We start from the raw sequence: 23,312 nt of genomic DNA, 5'->3' as shown, positions 1-23,312 counted from the left end.
TATATATATATATATACAATGTCTGATGCATGGGAGGTGCTCAATAAATTTTCTTGAAATCAATTAATGTCCAAACAGTACAGCAAGTGTTCTGGCAGTTGAGTGTGAGAACTCAAGCCAGGAGGGAAGGTTTCAGTAGGGGAGTTGCAACTTGAAAAATGGGTAAGACTTATGCAAACAGAAAGGAGGTGGGAAGGAATTCCAGGTGGGGAAAATGCAGCAGCCATGTTTAGACATAGTGTTGTAACTGGAGAATGCAGGGGCCAGTTGGCGCAACTGGGCTAGAAGACTTCTCGATGGGAATTGCAGTGGTTAAGCTAGAGAACCAGATGTGGAGGCCTTGCAGAGAGTTCGAGCTCCTGGATAGTAGTGCAAAGTGCCTACTTGATCCATTCAACATGCAGTGGCATTTGAACTTCAGATGCTTCTCCTCATGCATGTGGCCCAGTGCATTTATGAGTGCAGTATACTGTTACGGAAAACAAGTCAGGATGTAAAATTTCTCCAGTGGCAGATGGCACAGTAAGACTCCAGGGTAGAAACTCCTTGCTTTTATATGTCATAGATTCATAAAAATTAGATATGGTTTAGCTCTGTTAGGCTCGTTTTACTTTTTCTATCCTTGATGCATACTTATTCCTGAGAAAGCACTGCAGAGAGGCAATGAGATACAGTTTTAGATGCATAGGTTCAAATCCACAGATTTTCATCTTTGTCTTTTGAAACATGATTTACTTGTTGCTATAGTTCAAGTCCTTTAGGGCAAAGACTGTGTCTTAGTCATTTTTGTATCAAGCATTATGCCTAGCACCATGCTGGGTACGTACATCAGAGCATTCAGTGAACGTTTGTAGAATGCACAGATAAGTGCATGAGCTACTTACAATTCACAGTCATTAGGAATAGCAGTAATTTTGGAGGCTCATTTATCCTTTACTTAGAATGGTATCTTGTATTTTCCTTTGAATCTGAGTGTCTTAATTTTCCTGGAACTATGCACGATTGCAGGAAAAAAAACAATGAAATCACAATGTTTATATCAGACTTGAGAAAACTATCCATACTTCACATGCTTGCCCCTTCTCAGCTTATCTTCTGCTCCATCCTCGGTGTTGAAAACAAACGACAGCACCTCACAGCTTGGTAGAAAATATCTTCCCAAAATATCCTGGCCTCTCTCCCACCCTTGCCTTCTCTTTTGCCTGAGACAAAGTGGTTAGTAGTTTGGCTTTTAGGTTCTTCTTTTCATGTCCCTGTTCCGTTGACCACATCTTTGAGCAGAGCAGGTGTCCACGTTACTGGGGACTAGAAATGAAGTGGATGTGGGTCACATCCCATGTGGATTGCTTCTGCCCTGACCAGAGGAGGCTTGAAGGAGAGCTGGTTTGCTGAGGTCCCACTCTGGCATCACGTGCTGCTACCTCACCTTGTTTCCTTTTAACCTTTCATAATCCACCATTCAGAAAACCTGGTACTGCATTAACAGCTAAGACTGAATTTTTTTAAAGGAGAAATATCTACTTTTTAAGCTGCATTTTTTTACTGTTGTCTTGATCTCTTGATCTTTATGGCCCACTCAGATTATTACCCTGGGGTCTTCCTGTAATATCAAAGCCAACGTTACCCATTTCATCTCAAATATTAGAGTCACATTCACACTTCCTAAAATGTCAAAGCACCTATCCTTTAGCTTTGTGTCTGCAAGGATCTCTAAAGCACACACAGTGCAATTCCCAGGAAGCATGTATTGTTAAGATGTAATGACTCACAAGCAAGTCAATGCTTGACATTTTGCACCTTATCATAATGTTGTATTGTGTTTGTAATACACATAGTAATCTTCTCACTTCACTGAAATCTTGTTGAAAACGAGGAGTGTGCCTGATTCATTTTATATCCTCTATGACTGTTAGCATAATGCTGGTACTTCATAAGCCCTAAATAAAAAGTAAATGAACCGATGAGTAAGGTAATGATTGAAGGAGAGAATGAATGAATGAGTGGTTAAATAAATGAGAGGATGAATTCATGATTAAGTGAATGTATGTCAACAGGCTACTAAAAATATAACTCCTTTTAAATATAAAAGAAGTTGGGAGACATCTGTCATATATAACCAATTTTTATTTTTATTTAAACAGGGAAGGCCGAGCTGCTCTGGTTTCCTCCTTTGGAGTATTTAAATACTTGACCATGTACGGCATAATCCAATTTATCAGTGCATTATTGCTCTATTGGGTATGAACCGAATCATTTTGTCTCAGTTCTAATTGCATTTATGTCCCTAATTTATTATTCAGGGTATAGCTCCTACACAAGATTTAATGTTTTATAAATAAATGACACTTCTCAAAATAGGTGTCTGCAAACTCAGGAACCTGGTATAACTGTGCATCAAATGTGGAACTAGAAATAAGTAGATATAGATGAGTTTTCTAGCATTTTGTTTTTCTCTTGATAATCTGAGACTCTCGACCTCTCCAAACCCCTGTTTCTTCTTTTGGAGTATGAAGAGAGCTTCAGAGCAGCCTAAATATAATTCAGCAGGAAATGGATGAGTCTCCAATTGTGGAATATTTTCAACAAAAGGCTAAGAAGAGATAAAAAGGAAGAGAAGTTGTTGAATTTGCTTTTGAAGGACTAGAATGCTAAAGACCTTTCACAATGGACCCTTATTCCTGAAGGTACTTAGAATTTATACAGTCAGGGATATCATTAGTAAAGAATCAGAAATTCTTTGAAACTAAAAAAGACTCAAAATTAAATGCTGATAATAGCCATTTAAAAATTAATTCGCTGTACGGAAGAACTATGTATAGGCTAAAAATAATCTTCATTAGTCCAATCATAGCTTGTACTACAGTAAAATGATCCAACAGGCTCAAGGAACACTTCAGGAGGGATTATTCTGTTGCTTTCCTGGGAGGTTTGAGAAGTGAATAAGAGGACCACAAGATTCTACCATCCAGTGGACTATTGCTTGCAAGGATCACACACACAGGGCTCAAAGGCAGCCTGGTGGGAAGAAACAAGAACTGGACTGGGAGTCAGAAAACCTGGATTCAAGTTCTTCCTCCATCCAAAAAACAAATTAGGTCTTGCCTTTGGCCAAAACCTGCTTCTGGGTAGCTGATTTTTCAGAGCCCTCCATAGTTCCATGAAAGCTTCTCCTAGAAGCAAAACTAAAGATGTGGTTGGAAATTTCTTCTGCTCCATCTCATTCTGAATACATAATTTTACCACTCTCAGGTGAAAAGAAGAGGAAAGGATATGAGAAAGAAAAGTAAAGAAGACACAGGAAAAATTGGAGGTTGACAGGGACACTGAGGAACCAATGGCAGCCTTTCAAACATGTGAAAGCAGAAATTCATTCCCAAAGCCTCCATGGATGGAGGTAGAAACCACAGTCCACTCTGCAGCCATTCATTCTAGTGGTCTAGACCTAAATAAGAGTGTCGCAGAAGAACCTTAACCTGGTACCTTCTGGGACTTGGATTCACTCTCTGAGAAGCCAGCAATACTTTCCATGTGCATAAATCTGGTCTATAATGTGCTCAGAATCAGTTTATACTTTACTGCTTAGTCAACAGATATGAAACAGATAAACAGACCTGGCTGCAAGACATACTGCAAGGCAACTTCCTAGAGAGTAATGATTTGACTTTCATATCTAAATACTTCATTCAACTCTATAATGTGAACTTGAAAGAAGTTCTGTCTACACAAACCTTAAAAAGGCGGATGTACCAGATTGAGTTCTGCAGTGGGCTTACTTGGGGTAGGAGCCTTTGTTCAGTTTGTAAAAGTGAGTGGACTCCAAGAGACCTATACTGTAAACTCATACCAAGGGTGAAGATGGAGAGCAACGTCTATTGAATGAATTGCGCCTTCACTTCAAATTTTAAGTATAACATTTCTAAGGGAACATTCAGGCTTTAATATCTTATGTTGAGAATTCAACTGCCTAGGCTGAGACTGCAGCTGTCAGGTAATTTTTGGTTGTTTTTTTGAGACGGAGTCTCACTCTGTAGCCCAGGGTGGAGTGCAGTGGCTGGATCTCAGCTCACTGCAAGCTCCACCTCCCGGGTTTATGCCATTCTCCTGCCTCAGCCTCCCGAGTAGCTGGGACTACAGGCGCCTGCCACCTCGCCCGGCTAGTTTTTTGTATTTTTTAGTAGAGACGGGGTTTCACCGTGTTCGCCGGGATGGTCTCGATCTCCTGACCTCATGATCCGCCCGTCTCGGCCTCCCAAAGTGAGCTGTCAGGTAATTAGTGCACCCAATAGGAGGGTGGTTCTCAAATAATTGACTTCTGTTGCTAATATGAAGTAGGTTAAATGCAGGGAAAACAGTCGCCTGGCCTCATTCTGTACAATGAGATGCTAATAATTTTAGGTAAGTCATTTTCTTCCTGAAGAGGGGAAAAAAGTAACAGCTGCCTCCTATCGACTTAAAAAGAGTGTAGGGAATAATAAAAAGGCTATGATGGCACATGCCATATTTATATTTGCTTTTGTTTCTTTTTCAGCAGCTACAACTCTTTGGAAATTACCAGTACCTCGTGCAAGATGTAGCCATTACTTTGATGGTCTGTTTAACAAGTAAGCTCTTTAGCAAAGAAAACTGTATTGTTTTTATTTATCTATGAAATTCTAGAAATAGTCAGACAAAAAGGAACTTTTGAGAAAGAGGCATCCTTATTTCTAAAACCTCATTATTTACGAATTTTTTAAAAGTGATATTGGGAGTAAGTTGAGAGTTGAAATCCTGAGACTTGGCATTAAAACATTCTGATAACAAATAGGTCTTAGTCACAAAAAATTGCCAGTGTAGTCCAAGTTCTTTGTCGTTTTATGTCTTGTACATAGAAAAATGAATACAAAATCTAGAGAGGGAATTTTTTAAAACCCAAAGGTCACTTTCCATTCTTCAGCTATGCTTCACATTGACGTGAAACCAGATTTTTGCTAGGTCTTTGATGTGTGAGAACAAATGCTAACATTTTATTTTAGTAGAATTCTCCAAAAGCAAGGTGTGGCTTCCAACAGCAGCTATTGCTCATTTCCTTCCTTTGAGATGACACTGATAAAGTATTTCCTGTCAAGGAACTCAGGGCTTGATGCTAACTCTTAATAAGTGAGAAAGGTGACTGCCTCACCAGAGAGCAAGGAAAAAGAATGGCATTGTCATCTCTTTTTCCTTCCTCAACAATAGGCATGTTATGAAAAATAACAGATAAAACATCAGGCAATGCAGGATATTAATAACCTTGAGAATTTCATGTAGCATCTTAATACATAAAACTGATATGTTTTATGTATCAACCCAGTGACCAAATTTATCAGTATCAGAGATATAAGCACTAAAATATCAATTTTGATTCTTAGGGTTGAAATGTCTATTCATAGTTCATTAAAATATTTTTCTAGATGTTATTAATATTCATATGACTGAATAATTTTGCATCAATGAAATTGCTTCTACAGTGTTGGGTATTTTAAGCAATTTGCATGATTTATTTGTGAATGATGCTAAAAAGAGAAAAAAACACCAAGAAGTTTCAAGAACCAAGCTTTCAGGCAGCAGCATGGAGGTGAAGGCCATGGCTATTGTGGCCTGTTTCCGTGACCTCTGGCTAACTGTCCTCATAGAATTGTGAGGATCAGATACAATGATGCTGGTAGAGTGTGCATCACAGCACAGGACACACTGAGCACTCATTACAATGTGAATCATATCTCCTCCTTTTCCTCTTTTGAGAAGACTGACTAGCTTTCTGAGCACTTGAAGAGCATTAGAATGTGTACACATAGACCAGTGTCATTAGAAATCCAAAAGCATGGATGGTCTTCCTAGTTCTAGTCTTGCCTCAGACTTGCGATATGACACTGAGCAAGTTATTTGGAGCTTTTGCACACTTAATTCCATGATATTAGTTATGTGGTGGTGGGGCCGCTTAACTCTTTCCCACAGCAATAGCCTGTTGAGACTCATGCCAATTGGTAGTCCTGGGAAACTCAGTCTGGCCTCTCAGAGTGGGCTCTATGGGAGTGCTGGGATGACTCACAGTGGGACCATGATTACCACGAGGAGAAAAAAAACCTCAGAAGGGTGATGATAGACCAGAAGCATAACATTCTATCAGAATGACGGCGCTTTAATTATTACTCAACAAACTGTGGCTAGTAAATGAGTTAAGCTCAGGGAGACTAGTGAAGAAGAGAGTAGAGGCAGAAACCAGCTATGTTAGTTTGTTTTTTACCCTCTACCTGCAAACATCCTATTGTTTTCCCATCTCGGCAAGCTTACTCATCCCACAGGCTGATCATTTCCTGGTCAAGTCTAGGTATTAAGATATCTTATCCTTAGACATGAAAAGTCTAAGTATTATAATTATTATTTCACATTTTCATCGAATTCAAAGCTTTTCTTCCTTTACATCAAGCCTGAACTATGGGCTTGGGGCAAGCAGTAGACAAGAAGGTCATGGTCTCTTCTTTACTTCCTTTGAGTCACCTACTCTTCACCCCTGTTTCTGGGGAAGAAGAGCAACAAGAGCAAAGGACTTCTTTTTATGTTCCTTTTTTTTTTCTGCTGCAAATTTTAAGTTCCAGGGTACATGTGCAGGATGTGCAGGTTTGTTACATAGGTAAACATGTGCCATGGTGGTATGCTGCACAGATCAACCCATCACCTAGATATTAAGCCCAGCATCCATTAGCTATTCTTCCTGATGCTCTCCTTCCTCCTTTCCCTTCCCAACAGACCCCAGTGTGTTTTGTTCCCTACCATGTGTCTATGTGTTCCCACTGTTCAGCTCCACTTATAAGTGAGAATATGCAGTGCTTGGTTTTCTGTTCTTGCATTAGTTTGCTGAGGAACAAATGGAAAAACACTCCATGCTCATGGATAGAAAGAATCAATATCATGAAAATGGCCATACTGCCCAAAGTAATTTATAGATTCAATACTATTCCCATAAAACTACCATTAATATTCTTCACAGAATTAGAAGAAACTATTTTAAAATTCATATGGAACAAAAAAAAAGAGCACAAATAGCCAAGACAATCCTAAACAAAAATAACAAAGCTGGAGGCATCGTGCTACCTAACTTCAAACCATACTACAAAGCAAGAATAACCAAAACAGCATGGTACTGACACAAAAACAGACACAGAGACCGATGGAACAGAATAGAGAACTCAGAAATAAGACTGCACATGTACAACCATCTGATCTTTGACAAACCTGACAAAAACAAACAATGGGGAAAGGATTCCCCATTTAATAAGTGGTGCTGGGAGAACTAGCTAGCTATATGCAGAAAATTGAAACTGGACCCCTTCCTTACACCTTACACAGAAATTAACTCAAGTTGGATTAAAGACTTAAATGTAAAACCCAAGACTATAAAAACCCTAGAAAAAAATCTAGGCAAAGGACTTTTTACTTAAGTAGGAGTATGTAGTGCTCTCCTGTCAAATGCCCTCAAATATGGCAGGCACCTACATTTAGGCAATAGGCACGGGGTTCATTGGTGAAATCATCAGAGCTTCCCTGTGGATAGGTGTGGACTAGACCACGCCCTGACATAGTGGTGCTCTCTCCCTCTGACTTCTCAGGAGTCCTTTCTGCAGCTGCCTCCTAGTGGTACATACCTGAAGCCCTTTTCTACTGCTGGGCCCTCCAATCCCAGCAGGCTGCCACATGGATAAACTCCTTCCAGGATAGCTAGCTGTAGCCTGGCTAATTTCCATGGCTTCTACTTCACCTACCAGACAGTAAGTAAGTAGCTTGCTCTCACTGCTGCCTGCCCTTTCCCTCTGCTATTACCATGAAGGGGAGTGAGCAAGGCCAATATCCTCTCTTAAAACCACTTCCAGTCTCTCTAACAGTGGCTCTTATGACTTCCCCTCATGGGGTTGTGGTGATGCTGAGAAGAAAGCCACAGTTACATTGCTCCTAACAATTGCCTTTAAAGAATTGCTTGATAATCTCCATGAGTTTTCCTCTTATACAGACAGCATGCAGCAAATTAGGCAGGGACAGGCATGCTTATAGTTAAATAATCAATATGGATCTCTTTTGCTAGGTACTATGAAGATACGGCGACAATCTCTCTTCACTATAAATAGGCACTTGCCATTCACTGTCCTCAAATATAAGGCTCAGCACAATTCTCTAGACAAGAGAAGCACCATTCAACATTCCCTTATACAAGTGTTCATCTCTCACTGTGTATTAGCCACATAGGTTCCTGGGGCATGAGAAGACTGATTGTTCAAGTTCAGAGTTTAGTGGGGGATTCACATACATGAACAAATAAGAAGCAAGTTAAAAGTAGTGAGTAGCAGAAAACAGCAGATGCTTTGGGAGTTCAGAGAAAGAAGAGATGTTTTCTGATAATCTGGGGTTAAGGAGGAGATAGCAGTGGAGAAAGGAGAAAGATACTAGGCACTGATGCATGAAAGAAGTAGCATTCACATCAAAATAGGAAGGATGGATAAATTCCAAATATCTTTTGCTAAAAGAAGAGCATTTCAAGTAGAAGGAAGCAGTATGAGCAACAGAAAGCTGATAAATATGGGGTATGAGTTTTTAATGTGACCACACTGCAGTGTATGTGACATCTTTTGTTGAAAAATTGAAAAAGTGAATTGGGTCAAATCCCAGAGAATCTTGACTGCTGGTCTGAGAACTGTGGACATTTATCTGCAGCCCTTAGGAGTCATCAACAATTGATGATCAATGTAAAATTACAGATGTCCCCGATTTACGATGGCTTGACTTATGGTTTTTGACTTTACAATGGTGCCAAAGTGATGCACATTCAGAAGAATGCTACTCTCTTACGATACTGGGCAGTGGCAGCAAGCTGCCGCTCCCAGCCAGCCCAGCAATCACGAGGTTAAACAACAGATACTCTACATTGTACTGTGTTGCCAGATGATTTTGCTCAACTGTAGCCTAATTAAGTGTTGTGAGCATGTTTGAGCTAGGCTAGGCTAAACTATGGTATTCGGTAGGTTAGGTGTACAGTATAGATGTATTTTCAACTTAAAAATGTTTTCAGTTTACAATGGGCTTATCATAAAGTAGCCCCATTGTAAATCAAAGAGCATCTGTATTCTCTTTAAGGCTTCTTACATTTCCAAGTTTCCAGATTAAGGCTTTTGGCCTTAACTCTGAATTGGTTCTGGGAAGAGACAATACCATCACATATTTAATTTATTTACTTACTTATCTATCCACACCCTGCCTTGTTCCCACAAGGTTTTAAGGCAATGTGTGGGGACAAAATATAATGCATTACACAGAAAATCTAGAAGAAAAATAAGATGAAGTGAGGAGGGATGATGATCAGGCAATGCATGTCTGGAAGTCCAATTTGACTCTATTTTGTGTAGCGGCATTTTTAAGGGAGCTTGTTTTGCCACATCTCTGTCCTTGTCAACAAGAACTCAAACTAGATCAAGAAAATAGAGGGAGGGTTTGTTTAAGAACATAATTCTCAAAAAACCTAAGGACAGGAACTCGGAAGCACCTGGTTCTGAGGAGGACTAGAACACTAAAGGGTAAAAATGGAGGTCACTTTCTTTATTTCCAGGTGGTCACCTTGTGTCTCTTCTTCTTTCCATTCTTACTGTTTCCATCTCTCTTCCATTTATTCACCTTACAGCTGACCTCATAAAATGGCACTAGGACTGGGGCTTTGCAGCCTTGATGTTTGTCTTCTTATAGCAAATGAGCCTAGCCTCTCATTGTCCCATTTGCAAATATTTTGGAGAGAAAATTTATCGACCTGACTTGAATTAGATGCCCACCGCTAGGCCCCTCATTTTTCTGAATGAAGGTGGGATCATGAAATTCAGATCCATTTAGGCCAGCCATTCCAGGCCCTTGGAGAAGGCAGTATCCAGAGAAGGAGGTATGGAGGGACTCACCCATTATATAAGTGCATCTCTATACCCCATCTGTGTTTCAATGACTCCTAACCTTTTCTGGGTCTTGGTCCACTTAAATAATCTGATGGAAAATACAAATCATTTCATCTTAGAAATCTCCCGATACACACTTAAATTTTTCATGTAGTTTAGGTGGGTTCATGAACCTCCTGAAATTTGTCTTATATGATTTTCAGTGTTTGGAATAAAAAGTAAGCCAACTACTTAGGAGAAACACAACTACGAGATATCCAAATGATGCCGAATATTTAAAAACTATAAGAACAGAATTTGAAACTGTGAAGCCTTCCCATGCAATAGATCCGGTGCTGGGTTGAGTAAGAAACAGAATGTGGAATGAGACAGGATTTCTTCCTTCAGGGAGCTCACAGTCTGCTGAGTGCAGATGTAAACAACTAGATTTAATGCAAGACACCCTGCACTATAGCAGCGATGTGAGTCATGTGTTGTGGGAACTCAGAAGGGAGAATGATTAATTTTGAATCTGATAGCATATATCATCATCTTTTTAAGGAATACAATCTGATAGCATATATCATCATCATTTTAAGGAAACCCAGATAATGCAGAAAAGTTTTTTGGGGGGATCCTCATAAACAGTACTACCATCCAAGCTTATATTGCAGGGCTCCTCATTTTGTTCTTTTAATTTTTGAGATGCATCATACTGCAATATGCTGTAGAGGAGAGAACATAGGGCTCCGCAATCATAAATACTCGGGTTTCCAGTGCCATGCTGTCACTCACTAACTGTGGGTTTTTAAGCAAAGGAAACTAATTTTTTGAGCCTCAGTTTCTTCACCTGGAAAATTTACCTATTTTGCTTTTAAGGAAATAAAAGTCATGTTTATAAACACTTAGTACAGCCTCTGAAACCTAATAGGTGTCCCACAATGGTAGCCACACAATTATTTTTATTTATAATCAGGTATACAGATTCTCTGTGAGAAGTAGTGAGAGTCTCTAACATGGAGAAAGTCGGAATATTCTGTGTAAGAACCCTGTAGGCATTAGGTATTGCCTCAATAATGCTGTGTAACAACCCACCGCCAAAACTCAGCGTTTATACCATCAGGCAGTTATTTTTCCCCATTCGTGGGTCTCTAAGTTGATTGCCATTTAGCTGATCTAGGTGAGCACAGCTGAGCCAGTCCACTCTAATATGTAGATCAGTTGATCTTGGTTAATGCTTTTGGATTTGATTCAGGTCTACTCCATATTTTTCATTCTGAGGCCAGATTGAATGGACAGATTTGGTATTATCTCATTGTGAGTCACAGAAAGCAGAGTCATAGAGCAAGCCCAGCTGTGCAAGCATGATTGAAGTCTACGTTAACATCTCTTTGGCCAGAGAAAGTCACACAGGGAAGCCCAAAATTAAGGGGCGACAAAGTACACCCCATGACTATGAAGCCAGCAATTCAGTCTACCACAGTTACTGTGTAAAAGAAAGGCAAGAAACTACAAGGAGATGAGAGAGAAGACCAAAGAGGTAGAAGCCAGATGCACAGAGATGCAATTTTACCTCTCTCCACTACCTGCGGCCTCTTTATGAATTTATAGCTACATTCTGCTTTGGATACTGGAATACAGAGAGAACTCCAAGCAGTAAAGCTTCTGCCTTCTGTGACCTAGAGGCACAATTTCCTTGCACTTCTCCTCAGCACTGATCACAGACCACACTGTGGGCCCCTTCTTCGTGGACCCAAGCAATGGCTTCTGATACCAACCACCCAGAATTAGGGCAAACTTTATAGAGATTAAGGGTACAGCCTCCACAAGAATGCCCACACTTCAGACACCAGCCTCAAGTGTGGGGCTCTCTAGACTACCTGAACTTCTGATTAGTTGGCGACAAACTTAGGAGTTCCCATTACTCCCTCAGGTTCAACAATTTGCTACAGTTTACAGAACTCAGGAAAGTGTTATACTTATGATTACAGTTTTATTATAGCAAAAAGACATAAATCAGAACCAATCAAAGGAAGAGACACCTAGGGCTAGGTCTATTAGGGATCTCAGACAAGAGAAACACTTCCACTGTCCTTTCCCCATGAAATCAGGATGCCTCACCCTCTTGGCACATTGATGGGTGACAATATGCAGAGTACTACCAACCAGGGGAGCTCACCTGAGCCTCGGTGTCTGGAGTTTTTATTAAGGTTTCATTATGTAGACATGATTGATTGAATCATTGGCTGTTAAGTCAAACTCAGTCTCCAACCCCACTCCCCTATCTGGAGATCAGGTTGATATCTTGTGGATCAAAGCCCCACCCTCTAATCACATAGATGGTCTTTTGGACATTGGCAGGACCCTTCCTGAGTCATCTTAACACAAACGCTCCCCATTCCCACCATGAGTCATCTTGTTAGCATAAACTCCCAAGGCCCACCATGCATAAGAAAAATACTCCTATCCCTCAGGGCATTTCAAAGATTTAAAGGATACATACCAGGAAAAGCCAGCCAGCTTCTTTATTACACAATCTGTCTGTGTCTTTCACTGGACTTCAAACTCTTTGAAGGCAGGTGGAATGTACTTCTCATCTCAGCATACCCCACAGACTCTAGCCCAGCACCCTGCCAGGAAAACATTGATCTGGTATAGGTAAAGACTTAGTCATAGAGTTTTAGAATAAAAGAGTTGAAAGGGCCTTTGGGTACCATTTAGGCCTTCCAACACACTCATTCTATATGTGAGAAAATGAAGGACCAGGGAGTTTAGGTGATTACCCCAAAACACATATTGAACAAACCAGAGACCTACTATAGAGTTTTATCATCCCAAATTGGACACCCATTTCCCCCTACCCTACCTGTACATGCATAAAAACAAACTTAAATATGCACACCCCACTTCTTCCCTTACATCAAAGAAACCAGTGTTAAGCTGTGAGAAGGGAAGAGGTGACAGTTATGAAGACAGGAACTGAAACATGACTACAATATCAATCTTTAAATTCAAATTCCTGTCCTGTTCATGCTTCCTTCCTGCTCTGCCTTGAGAAGCAAATACATTTCATTTTCATCAGCATGTTCAAATATGTAGCTACTAAGAAGGATGTAGTTGTCTTTTTTAAATAGTTCTTTTTAATTTCTGCCCATTTCCAAACCCTTTAAATTAAAAAAAAAAAAAACAACCCTGAAATCAAAAATACAATATAGTTTAACATTCTCATCTAGAAGCAATATTATTTATTTATTTGTTTGTTTATTTATTTATTTATTTATTTGAGATGGAGTCTTGCTCTGTCGCTCAGGCTGGAGTGCAGTGGCGTGATCTCGTCTCACTGCAAGCTCCGCCTCCTGGGTTCACGCCATTCTCCTGCCTCAGCCTCCCAAGCAGCTGGGACCACAGGCGCCTGCCACCATGCCTGGCTAATTTATTGTATTTTTTTTAGTAGAGATGGGGTTTCACTATGTTAGCCAGGATGGTCTCTATCTCCTGATTGCGTGATCTGCCCACCTCGGCCTCCCACAGAAGCAGTATTTTTAATGAGTTCTTTTTCTTTATGTAATATACAGCAGCAGTCCCCCAGTCACCTGTGTATCCAGAGAGACACTTAACACATCTCTGGCATCTATCACAGTGCCTGGCGCACTGACATGCTCAGAGAAAGTTGGCTGAATGAATAATAGAGTGAGTGTTTTTTTTTTTGAATTATCCAGCATATGCAGATGAATCTAGCTATCTTCCTCCTTATTCTCCTCATTCTAACTCTCCACTTTCCTGTCATCACTGAAACAGTATTAGTACTGCTTGTCCCATAAGGAAGGCCATTCCCTCTTTTACACACAATTTCTGGTCAGTCTGGTTATGGAGAAAATATTTGCACCATGTGATATGGTAAATATAATAATTATATGACTTTCTAACCCACTATTTTTTATTTCTGAAGGTGAAGACAGACTGGATGTGCCACCAGGCAATGTGCTTACCTAGGTGTAAATCTTCTGTTCATGTCTGCTTAATCTGAATCCCAATGCCAGACTCAAGATAATATGCATCTCAATCTCAACCTTTTATTCTCAATGATAAGATTGTAATAGGAAAAAATGCATTTGTCTTTCAGTGAGTTCAACTCATGCCTACCCAAAGCTGGCTCCATATAGACCAGCAGGACAGCTCCTTTCTCCCCCTTTACTGCTGTCAATATTTTTGAATTCCTGTTTCTCCTGCATTGTGCAGATCAGTGCATTTCTCTATGTGAAGCAGCAGCCTTGGTATTGTGAGGTCTACCAATATAGGTAAGTTCATTTTCTTAGTGCTCCTTTTGAAAGGTGATTTAATAAATAACCCATGACATTGAATAACTTGACTTGAACATATACCCTAAAACTTTTAATTAATAAAATTGTGTCGCTGCAAAACTCAAATGATGGGACAGGACACAGTCAATCCATGGACTACTGGGGTGGAGTGGGTGGGAAGAGATCTGTCACATTGGTTGTTAATGTATAGCTCTAACAACTGGTTGGCTGAATGAATATATTAATTCCCTGGTACTTTGTATATTTTACAGACCAGGGGTTGGCAAACATTTCTTGTAGAGGGCCAGATAGTAAGTAGGCTTTGTGCACTACATGGCCTCTGTTGCAGCTAGTCAACTCCACTGTTGCAGCACAAAAGCAGCCATAGACAATACGTAAACAAGTGGGTGTGGCTGTATTCTAATAAAACGTTACCTACAAAATCAGGTGATGAATCAGATTTGGCCTGTGGGCTGTAGTTTGCAGGCCCCTGATATAGACATATGAGAGAGATTTGTTTACATTATTTTGTTTTTTTTCCCAAATGAACATTAAAGTGTGAGTTGATGGTATCCTTGTTCTGATTGAATTGGAACACAATATTCAGGACAAGTCTCTTTACTTCCCTGGGCTTTAATATTTTTGAGGTAGGCTATAGTGCCAATGGCTCAAGTTTTATTTTGCTGACAAAGCCTTTCTGCTGGTAAAAGAAAAGGCAGGAAAAGAGCTGCTCTCTTTGAAATAGGACATGTGCAAACTGCCCCTCACTCCACAGAGCACCAGAAATCAGTAAAACACAGATAGAAAACCAGCAAATGATGAGGTTGTCATTCAGATTAAAAAAAAAAAATTCAGCAATTCAAGTATAACTATAGGGATATAGAATCTCATTCCATTTCAAAACTAGATTTTTTCCAAAATTGGAGTACATATACTCAGAGAACTCAAGTTTTGACTGAACCTAAAAGACAATATGTCGTAGCCAAAGGAGGATGGATAGGAAATCAGGAATTCTAAGAATTCCTGACTCTTATCACTAACTAGATGTTCCATATTGGCCCTCAATTTTATTACCTTAATGTAAATATATTGGACTAGATACTCTTTGGTATTAAACTCTATAATGCAGGCCATGTAGTCTGTCTGTTCCTCTTTTTGTAAAAATGCTTTGTGATTATGGAACATCTACTACAGGCCTACCTCAGAGATACTGTGGGTTTGGTTCCAGACTTCCACAATAAAGTGGATATTGCAATAAAGCCAGTCACATGAAGTTCTGGTTTCCCAGTCCATATAAAAGTTATGTTTACACTATACTGTAGGGTATCGGGTGTGCAATAGCATTATGTCTAAAAAAGCACGTGCCCTAATTTCAAAATAATTTATTGCTAAAAATGCTAATGATCATCTGAGCCTTCAGCAAGTCATCATCGTTTTGCTGGTGGAGAGCCTTACCTCAAGCTGAGTGGCCGCTGACTGATCAAGGTAGTGATTGTTGAAGGCTAGGGTAGCTGTGACAATTTCTTAAAATAAGACAACAATAAAGTTTGCCTCGTTGATTGATTCTTCCTTTCATGAGATATTTCTCTGCAGCAAGTGAGGCTGTTTAACAGCATTTTATCCCATTTCAGTACTTTCAAAATTGAAGTCAGTTCTTGCAAACCCTGCTGATGCTTTGTCCAGTAAGCTTATATAATATTCTAAATCCTTTGTTTTCATTTCAACAATGTTTACAACATGTTCACCAGGAGCAGATTCCATCTCAAGAAACCTCTTTCTTTGCTCATCCATATGAAGCAACTCTTCATCCATTCACATTTTATCATGAGATTGCAGCAATTCAGTCACATCTCAGGCTCCACTTCTAATTCTAGTTCTCTTGCTATTTCCACCATACCCACAGTTACAACCTCCACCGAAGTCTTGAACCCCAAAAAGTCATTCATGAGGATTGAATCAACTTCTGTTAATATTGGTTAATGTTGATGTTTTTACCTTCTCCCATGAACCATAAATGTTATGAATGACATCTAGAATGTTGAATTCTTTCCAGAAGGTTTTCAATTTTCTTTGCCCAGATCCAATAAACGAATCACTCTCTATGGCAGCTATAGTCTTACGAAGTGTATTTCTTAAAAAATAAGACTTGAAATTTGAAATTCCTCTTTAATCCATGGACTACAGGATAGATGTGTATTAGCAGGCATGAAAACGTTAATTTTCTTATACATCTCCATCAGTGCTCTTGGAGGGTGACTGGGTGCATTGTCAATAAACAGTAACATTTTGAAAGGAATCTTTTTTTTCTAAGCAGTAGGTCTGAACAGTGGGCTTGAAATATTCAGTAAACCATGCTGTAGACAGATGTGCTGTCATCCATGCTTTGTTGTTCATTTCTAGAGCACAGGCAAAGTAGAGTTAGCATAATCCTTAAGGGCCCTAGGATTTTCAGAATAGCAAATAAGCATTGGCCTCAACTGAAAGTCACCAGCTGCATTCGCCCCTAATAAGAGAGCCTCTCCCTTGGAGCCTTGAATCCAGTTATCGACTGATCTCTGGTTATTAAAGTCCTGGAAGACATCTTCCAGTAGAAGAGGCTGTTTCATTTCCACTGAGAGCTGTTTAGTCACCTTCATTAATTGTCTTAGTTAAATCTTCTGGATCACTTGCTGCAGCTGCTACAAGATTTGCTGTTTCACCTTGTACTTTTACATATAGAGACACCTTCTTTCTCTCAGTCTTAGGAACCAACCTCTTGCTAGTTTCAAACTTTTCATCTGCAGCTTCCTCACCTCTTTCAGCCTTCAAAGAATTGAAGGGAGTTAGGGCCTTGCTCTGGATTAGACTTTGGCTTAAAGTAATGTTATGGCTGGTTTGATCCACTATCCAGACCACTGAAATTTTCTTCATATCAGCAATAAGGCCATTTTACTTCCCTATCATTCATGTGTTCACTGGAATAACACTTTTAATTTTCTTGAAGAACTCTTACTTTGCATTCACAGCTTGGCTGTTTGGTGCTAAAGGCCTAGCTTTTGGCCTGTCTTGGATTTTGACATGCCTTCCTGACTAAGCTTCCCCATTTCTAGTTTTTTATTTAAAGAGAGAGACATGTGACTCTTCCTTCCACTTGAACACTTAGAGGCCACTGTGGGATTATTAATTGAACAGATTTCAATATTATTGTCTCTCAAGGAATAGGGAGGCCCCAGGAAAGGAAGAGAGATGCGGAAACAGTCACTGAAGCAGTCAGACACACACAATATTTATTGATTAAATTTGCATTCTTATAAAGGCACAGTTCGTGGCATCTCAAAACAATTACGATAGAAACAGCAAAGATCACTGATCACAGATCACAATAATAGAGGTAGTAATTATTTCAAAAAGTTTAAAATATTGCAAGAATTTACCAAAATGTGACACAGAGACAAAGCGAGCACATACTGTTAAAAAATGGTGCGAATAGACTTGCTAGATGCAAGGTTGCCACAAACATTCAATTTGTAAAAAACACAGTATCTGGGAAGCACAATAAAGTGAAATACAATAAAGCAAAGTGTGCCTGTATGTGCAAAGCACACTTCTAGACTACAGGGAGCCCAGGATAAAAAGTATTAAGTCTTGCATTTGAGTTCACAGTTAGAAAATGAATCCTTATTTATAAACAGTTGTAATAGTGGTTTAAAAGTTTCAAGCTGAGCAAGAAAGCTGGTGGAAACTAATTTATTGGTTTAATTGTTTAAAAAAAGAACATTGGAAATAGATTAATAAGGACTGGGAAAGCTTATATCTTGGGCAAATTTTTTTTTTGAGTAAATATCATGTGACCTCACTGTGCTAGGTGCCAAAAATCTATTGTAAATTTGATTAAAACCAAAAAACAAAACTACAAAAAATCCTATATTCTAGGAATTCACATCCCAAAGACGTAAAATAAAATTATGTAAATAAAGAATTGCAAAACAACGAGCTTGCAAAAGTAGTTGTTTTGCAATTCTTTATTTACATGTGCTATTGCCTTTAACTGAGATAACATTTTTTAAAATGCCTTTACTCTTGTGGGCACTACTTCCACTTGCCAGCAAAAGTAAAGGCATTTCAGATGCAGAGATGTTTGAAGGATGGATGTTATATCTCAGTTAAAGGCAATAGCACATCCAACCCAACAGGTATGCAAACTGATATGTGGGGAACAGGGAATAATCCTGTATGTTTGGGGTGTATACAGCATGGGAGGAGTGGCGAAAGGTAAGACGGAAAAGGTAGAGTGAGACCAGGATGCAGAGATCTCATAGGCCAGTTGGAGAAGTTTGAGCTTAATTTATCAGCAAAATAGAGCCATAGACCCCTTATAAGCAGCAGATTGTCATGTTCAGATTTCCAGGAAGATCTTTTAGCTATGCGAGGGAAGTAAATTGGAGTGGGAGACTCAAACTCAAAACCCAAGTTAGGAGTCTTGCTTAGTCCACAAAAGAGAAAACAACACACACACAGCTTAACTGACATGGTGTATTTACTCTTTGAATTGATAGGAATTCATAAAATACTGTCATTCAGGCCCTTTCAAGGTAGATCACTTGTTCCAAATGGAGTGCCGGACAAAGAACAATCTTGACTTCCTTTTATTTCTGCTTTGTCATTGCAAGGGGTGAACAGAATATGTCTTGGTAGTTAATGGCTGACATAGTTTGAAAGCTAAAATCCCATGGTAGTGATTAAACTATTTTTTTTTCACCTAATGGATAAAAATGGAATAAAATGTTTCATAAACACTGGTGATTCTTTTGTAGTGAGTGTTTTCTGGCCAACCAAAGTAATTTTTCAACAACTATGAGTCTGGAAAGAAACTGGACTGGAAATACAACTCTGATTCCTGGTTCAGTTTTAAGTTTTGAGACTACCACACTGTGGCCCATTACCACCATCAACTATATCACAGTAGCATTCATCTTTTCTAAGGGAAAGCCATTTCGAAAACCCATCTATACAAACTGTAAGTATATAAAGTTTAATTTTTCTTTCTGAATATTTTCCCATTCCCTTTCTCACCCTAGAGTTGTACCTCACTGGTGAAATGATGGGCTGAGGGAGAAACAATTGCATGACTCTGAAATTGTTGTTGAATGCAGTGGTCATGGGTGGTGGAGCCCACGTGCAGAAATCTGCTTGTTTGCAGATAAGCACGGACATTATCTAACTGTCGCGAGTCTTGTCCTATTGTGAGTCATCAAGAATCATTTTAAACACACACATGCATGTGAAGATATTTTATAAAAGGCTTTCTAACCAGTTCAAATGTAAATTGACCTCTTTAGCCTTATAACATTGGGCAAGTTACTTTAACTATTCTATGACCTTATTTCCTCATTGGCAGAATGGGAGGGAGTATCCTTAATTTGTTAAGTCCTGAGGGAAGGACTAAACAAAGCATTTTATGGAGTGGGCCTAGCACAATTTATGTAAAGGATCTGACACTTACAATCGGGGCTCAAAAAATCTTATTTACTTTCCCAGTATATTAATTTCAGTAGAGTTTTAAAAAAACTCTTCAAAGCTACAATTAAGATCCTCCCAGCTAAGGCTGGGAGTGGTGACTCACTCCTGTAATCCCAGCACTTTGGGAGGCTGAGGTGGGAGGATTGCTTGAGTTCAGGAGTTTGAGACTAGCCTGGGCAACACAGAGAGAGCTTGTCTCTAAAAAAAAAACTTTTACAAATTAGCTGGGCATGGTGGCTCTTGCCTATAGTCCCAGCTACCTGGGGAGGCTGAGGTGAGAGGATTGCTTGAGCCTGGGAGTTCGAGGCTGCAGTGAGCCGGGATCACACCACTACACTCCAGCCTGGGTGACAGAGCAAGACCCTGTCTCAAAAAAAAAAAAATAGTACATCCAACATGAAGTACTAGTTAAAAAACAAAATTTGTGCTGGTCTGATAAGATTTTAGAAAATAGTGTCTCATTTGGTTTTAGTTTGCATTTTTTTCGTGATCTTTTTTCCATTGTCTTTATGCACGGGAAGGTTTTTCTAATTATGAAATAGTATAATTATGATTAGTTTTGAAGTGCTTTTAAAATCTAATGTTAATTTTGGTGTATAGTTTGAGGTAGGGATTAAAACAAGTTTCTGCAATTAGTCAACTGGTTTTTCTAGCAGCTTTTATTGACTATTGAGTTTTTAATATTAATTATTTTTCCACTGAATATACTACCTTTATCATAACTATCTTCATATATATTTGTACATCATTTATATTATGAATTATGTTTATATGTATATGTCTATATAGTTTCCAGACTATCTTTTCTGTTTTTAAACATCAGTCTATTCTTGATTTACCACTCTACTTTAAAACGTATAGTTTTATAATGTTTTACTTAATAAGTGGCAAGATCAGTGTACCCTCATTATTCCTCATTTTAAAAAATGTATTTCTTTCCTGTTCATTCTTTAAGATTAAACTCTAGAATGAATTGCCAGGCTTTTAAAATTTCCCTTTGGGCTTTTGATGCTTTGGGAAGAATTTACATTGGTATATAACTTAATCTTCCGATTTAGGAACACGTCATGTCTCCCCATTTATTCTTGCTTTTTATTAATGTCTCTTAGTAAATATTTGTTGTTTTCTCCATTACAAATCCTGCCTGCACATTGATTTAAGAAACTAATCTGGCCAGGCATGGTGGCTCACACCTGTAATCCCAGCACTTTGGGAGGCCAAGGTGGGCAGATCACCTGAAGTCAGGAGTTCAAGACCAGCCTGGCCAACATGGTGAAACCCTGTCTCTGCTAAATAATACAAAAATTAGCCGGGCGTGGTGGTGGGCACCTGTAATCTCAGCTACTTGGGAGGCTGGGGCAGGGAGAATTGCCTTGGCAACAGAGCAAGACTCTGTCTCAAAAAAACAAAAACAAAAACTAATCCTTTGTATTTTATATTTTTGGTTATATTGTGAATGACTTTCCCATTATATTTTCTAATGGGTTATCACTAATACACAGGAAATGTATGGTGTTGTTATACATTAATAATTTTAAAAATTATAAATGTATTTTACAAGCAGAATATATTTGTTGTCTAGTACTTTATTATTATTATTTTTGAGATGGAGTCTTGCTCTTTCGCCCAGGCTGGAGTGCAGTGGCACGATCTCAGCTCACTACAACCTTCGCCTCCCGGGATCAAGCAATTCTCTGCCTCAGCCTCCTGAGTAGCTGGGATTACAGGCGCCCACCACCACACCCGGCTAATTTTTTTTTTTGTATTTTCAGTAGAGGCAGGGTTTTACCATCTTGGCCAGGCTGGTCTTGAACTCCTGACCTCATGATCCACCCGCCTCGGCCTCCCAAAGTGCTGGGATTACAGGGGTGAACCACTGCACCTGGCCTAGTACTTCAATTTTAATAGTAGCTGCAAAGTCCTTTTACATGAATTGAGTGAATTAGATGTAGATTAGTGACCTCACAGTGACTTAAAGCTTGTGGGTAAATTAAAACCCCTATACCAAACATAACTGATAATTTTAAATGTAAAATGTTTTACAATTTAGCATACAGGTATGCTAACCGATGTAATGTGATAACAAACACATACTCTCAGGTTGTAAGTCAAAAGTCTTTGGAACTACTATTAAAATATACAAGCAACTTTATTTTGATATAACAGAAAACTCTTTGCCCTTTTTAACAGCCTTTGACAGAAACTCAACTTTATGATGAGAAGATACAGAAAAAGTAGAGACTTAACTTTTCTGGAAACAAGTGTGAACATTTACTAACCTTATCTGAAAATAAAGTGTAATGGCTTACACAGGATTTGCTTTCCTAAAGCACCTGCACTAACAGAACCCTATTCTTTCATGATTCCCTAGCAGTATCAACTAACCAACAAGAGCCAACATTCAACTCTTTATTACATCTTTTCAATCAAAGCTGAATTTTAAAAGATGACCTTATAATTTTGTTTCTACATTGCTCACTTGTGCACAGGCGAGGCCTAGTTTTTAGACCATTAGACAGTGATGTGCACACCAGTCAGCCCCAGTCGCTAGTGAGATCCAGGCCTTCATCAGAACAGACCTTTCAGGTACCCTCTTCTTTCCAGCTTCTGGATTCCTGGGACTCCAAATCCATGAAGTAAATGAAAAATCCACACAGCCATTTCCTGAAATCGTATCACCAAGCCATTTAGATTGCTTTATCCTGAGAGATGCAATTCCTACTCTTCTTCTGTCTGCCTCATACCCTTCTCAGGCACTTCTGAGAGGTGCTACGTTTATTTATATACATAAAGTGAGGCATGAATAAATATTGAGGGGGTGTGTAGGTGCTCAAGGATGAAAACAGAACTCTGTTCACTTCAAAAATAGAGCCTGCTATCAAGGGGCAGTTGCCTCAGATTTCGGGTTGGTATAGGCCTATAGAGAGTTGGGGGTGGGTGGGGGGAGTAGAGCAACACTGAATAAATGAGGTAGAGTGTAAGAGAAAACTTAGTTTGTTCATTTATTTATAACTTTACAGGATTATCAGAATCATTTGTATCATGGCAATGCTGATTCAATGCTATTGTTTGGGCCTGAAGGTGATAATTCTATAAAATATATTTCTAAGGTACCACCTCTAAAGTGCTCTACTGAAAGCTCTGACAGAGGAGTGGGTGAGGTTGGGAATAAGAACAGAGATGCTGGCACAATGCATCTGGGAAGTTTAGCTCCCAAAATTAAAACAATTTGGGCAGGATGGAATGAAGGAATGCAACAGATGTACATGCTAATTTCTCATTTACTTTTTCAAGTCAGAGTCCCAGAGAACCAGAGACAAAGCCATTTTCAAATGGTCACAGTCCAGTTGATACATGAATTAAGATCATGCAAAGCAGAGTATGATACATACTATATGAAATAAGCTTTTGTAAGGGAGTATTACTCTCTGAAGAGGAAGTGGTATTTTAACTGGGTTAAGAAAAATTGGAGGCCGGGCGCTGTGGCCCACACCTGTAATCATAGCACTTGGGGAGGCTGAGGCGGGTGGATCACAGGTCGGAGTTCGAGCCCAGCTTGGCCAATATGGTGAAACCCCATCTCTATGAAAAA

At 39.3% G+C, this 23,312-nt stretch overlaps 1 protein-coding gene and 1 long non-coding RNA gene across 3 annotated transcripts in view; one reads left to right on the top strand and one right to left on the bottom strand.

Annotated features, from left to right (window-relative positions):
* Positions 1 to 12,518, bottom strand: part of LOC111544297 — a 24,859-nt gene extending 12,341 nt beyond the window's left edge. For both annotated transcript variants that reach the window (XR_002732101.1, XR_002732102.2), the window contains exon 1: positions 12,424 to 12,518. This is a non-coding gene — a long non-coding RNA (uncharacterized LOC111544297). The remainder of the gene's footprint in view (positions 1 to 12,423) is intronic.
* Positions 1 to 23,312, top strand: part of ATP13A5 (ATPase 13A5) — a 113,086-nt gene that overhangs the window by 84,091 nt on the left and 5,683 nt on the right. The window contains exons 24-27 of the mRNA XM_023214755.2: positions 2,142 to 2,238; positions 4,529 to 4,601; positions 14,044 to 14,218; positions 19,015 to 19,217. Coding sequence (XP_023070523.1) covers positions 2,142 to 2,238; positions 4,529 to 4,601; positions 14,044 to 14,218; positions 19,015 to 19,217 — 548 coding nt within the window. The remainder of the gene's footprint in view (positions 1 to 2,141; positions 2,239 to 4,528; positions 4,602 to 14,043; positions 14,219 to 19,014; positions 19,218 to 23,312) is intronic.

This window comes from Piliocolobus tephrosceles, chromosome 2, assembly GCF_002776525.5.
Source record: "Piliocolobus tephrosceles isolate RC106 chromosome 2, ASM277652v3, whole genome shotgun sequence".
Taxonomy (NCBI): Eukaryota; Metazoa; Chordata; class Mammalia; order Primates; family Cercopithecidae; genus Piliocolobus; species Piliocolobus tephrosceles.
Note: the sequence above shows the minus strand (reverse complement) of the source record. Positions and strands in the feature narration are given on the sequence as shown.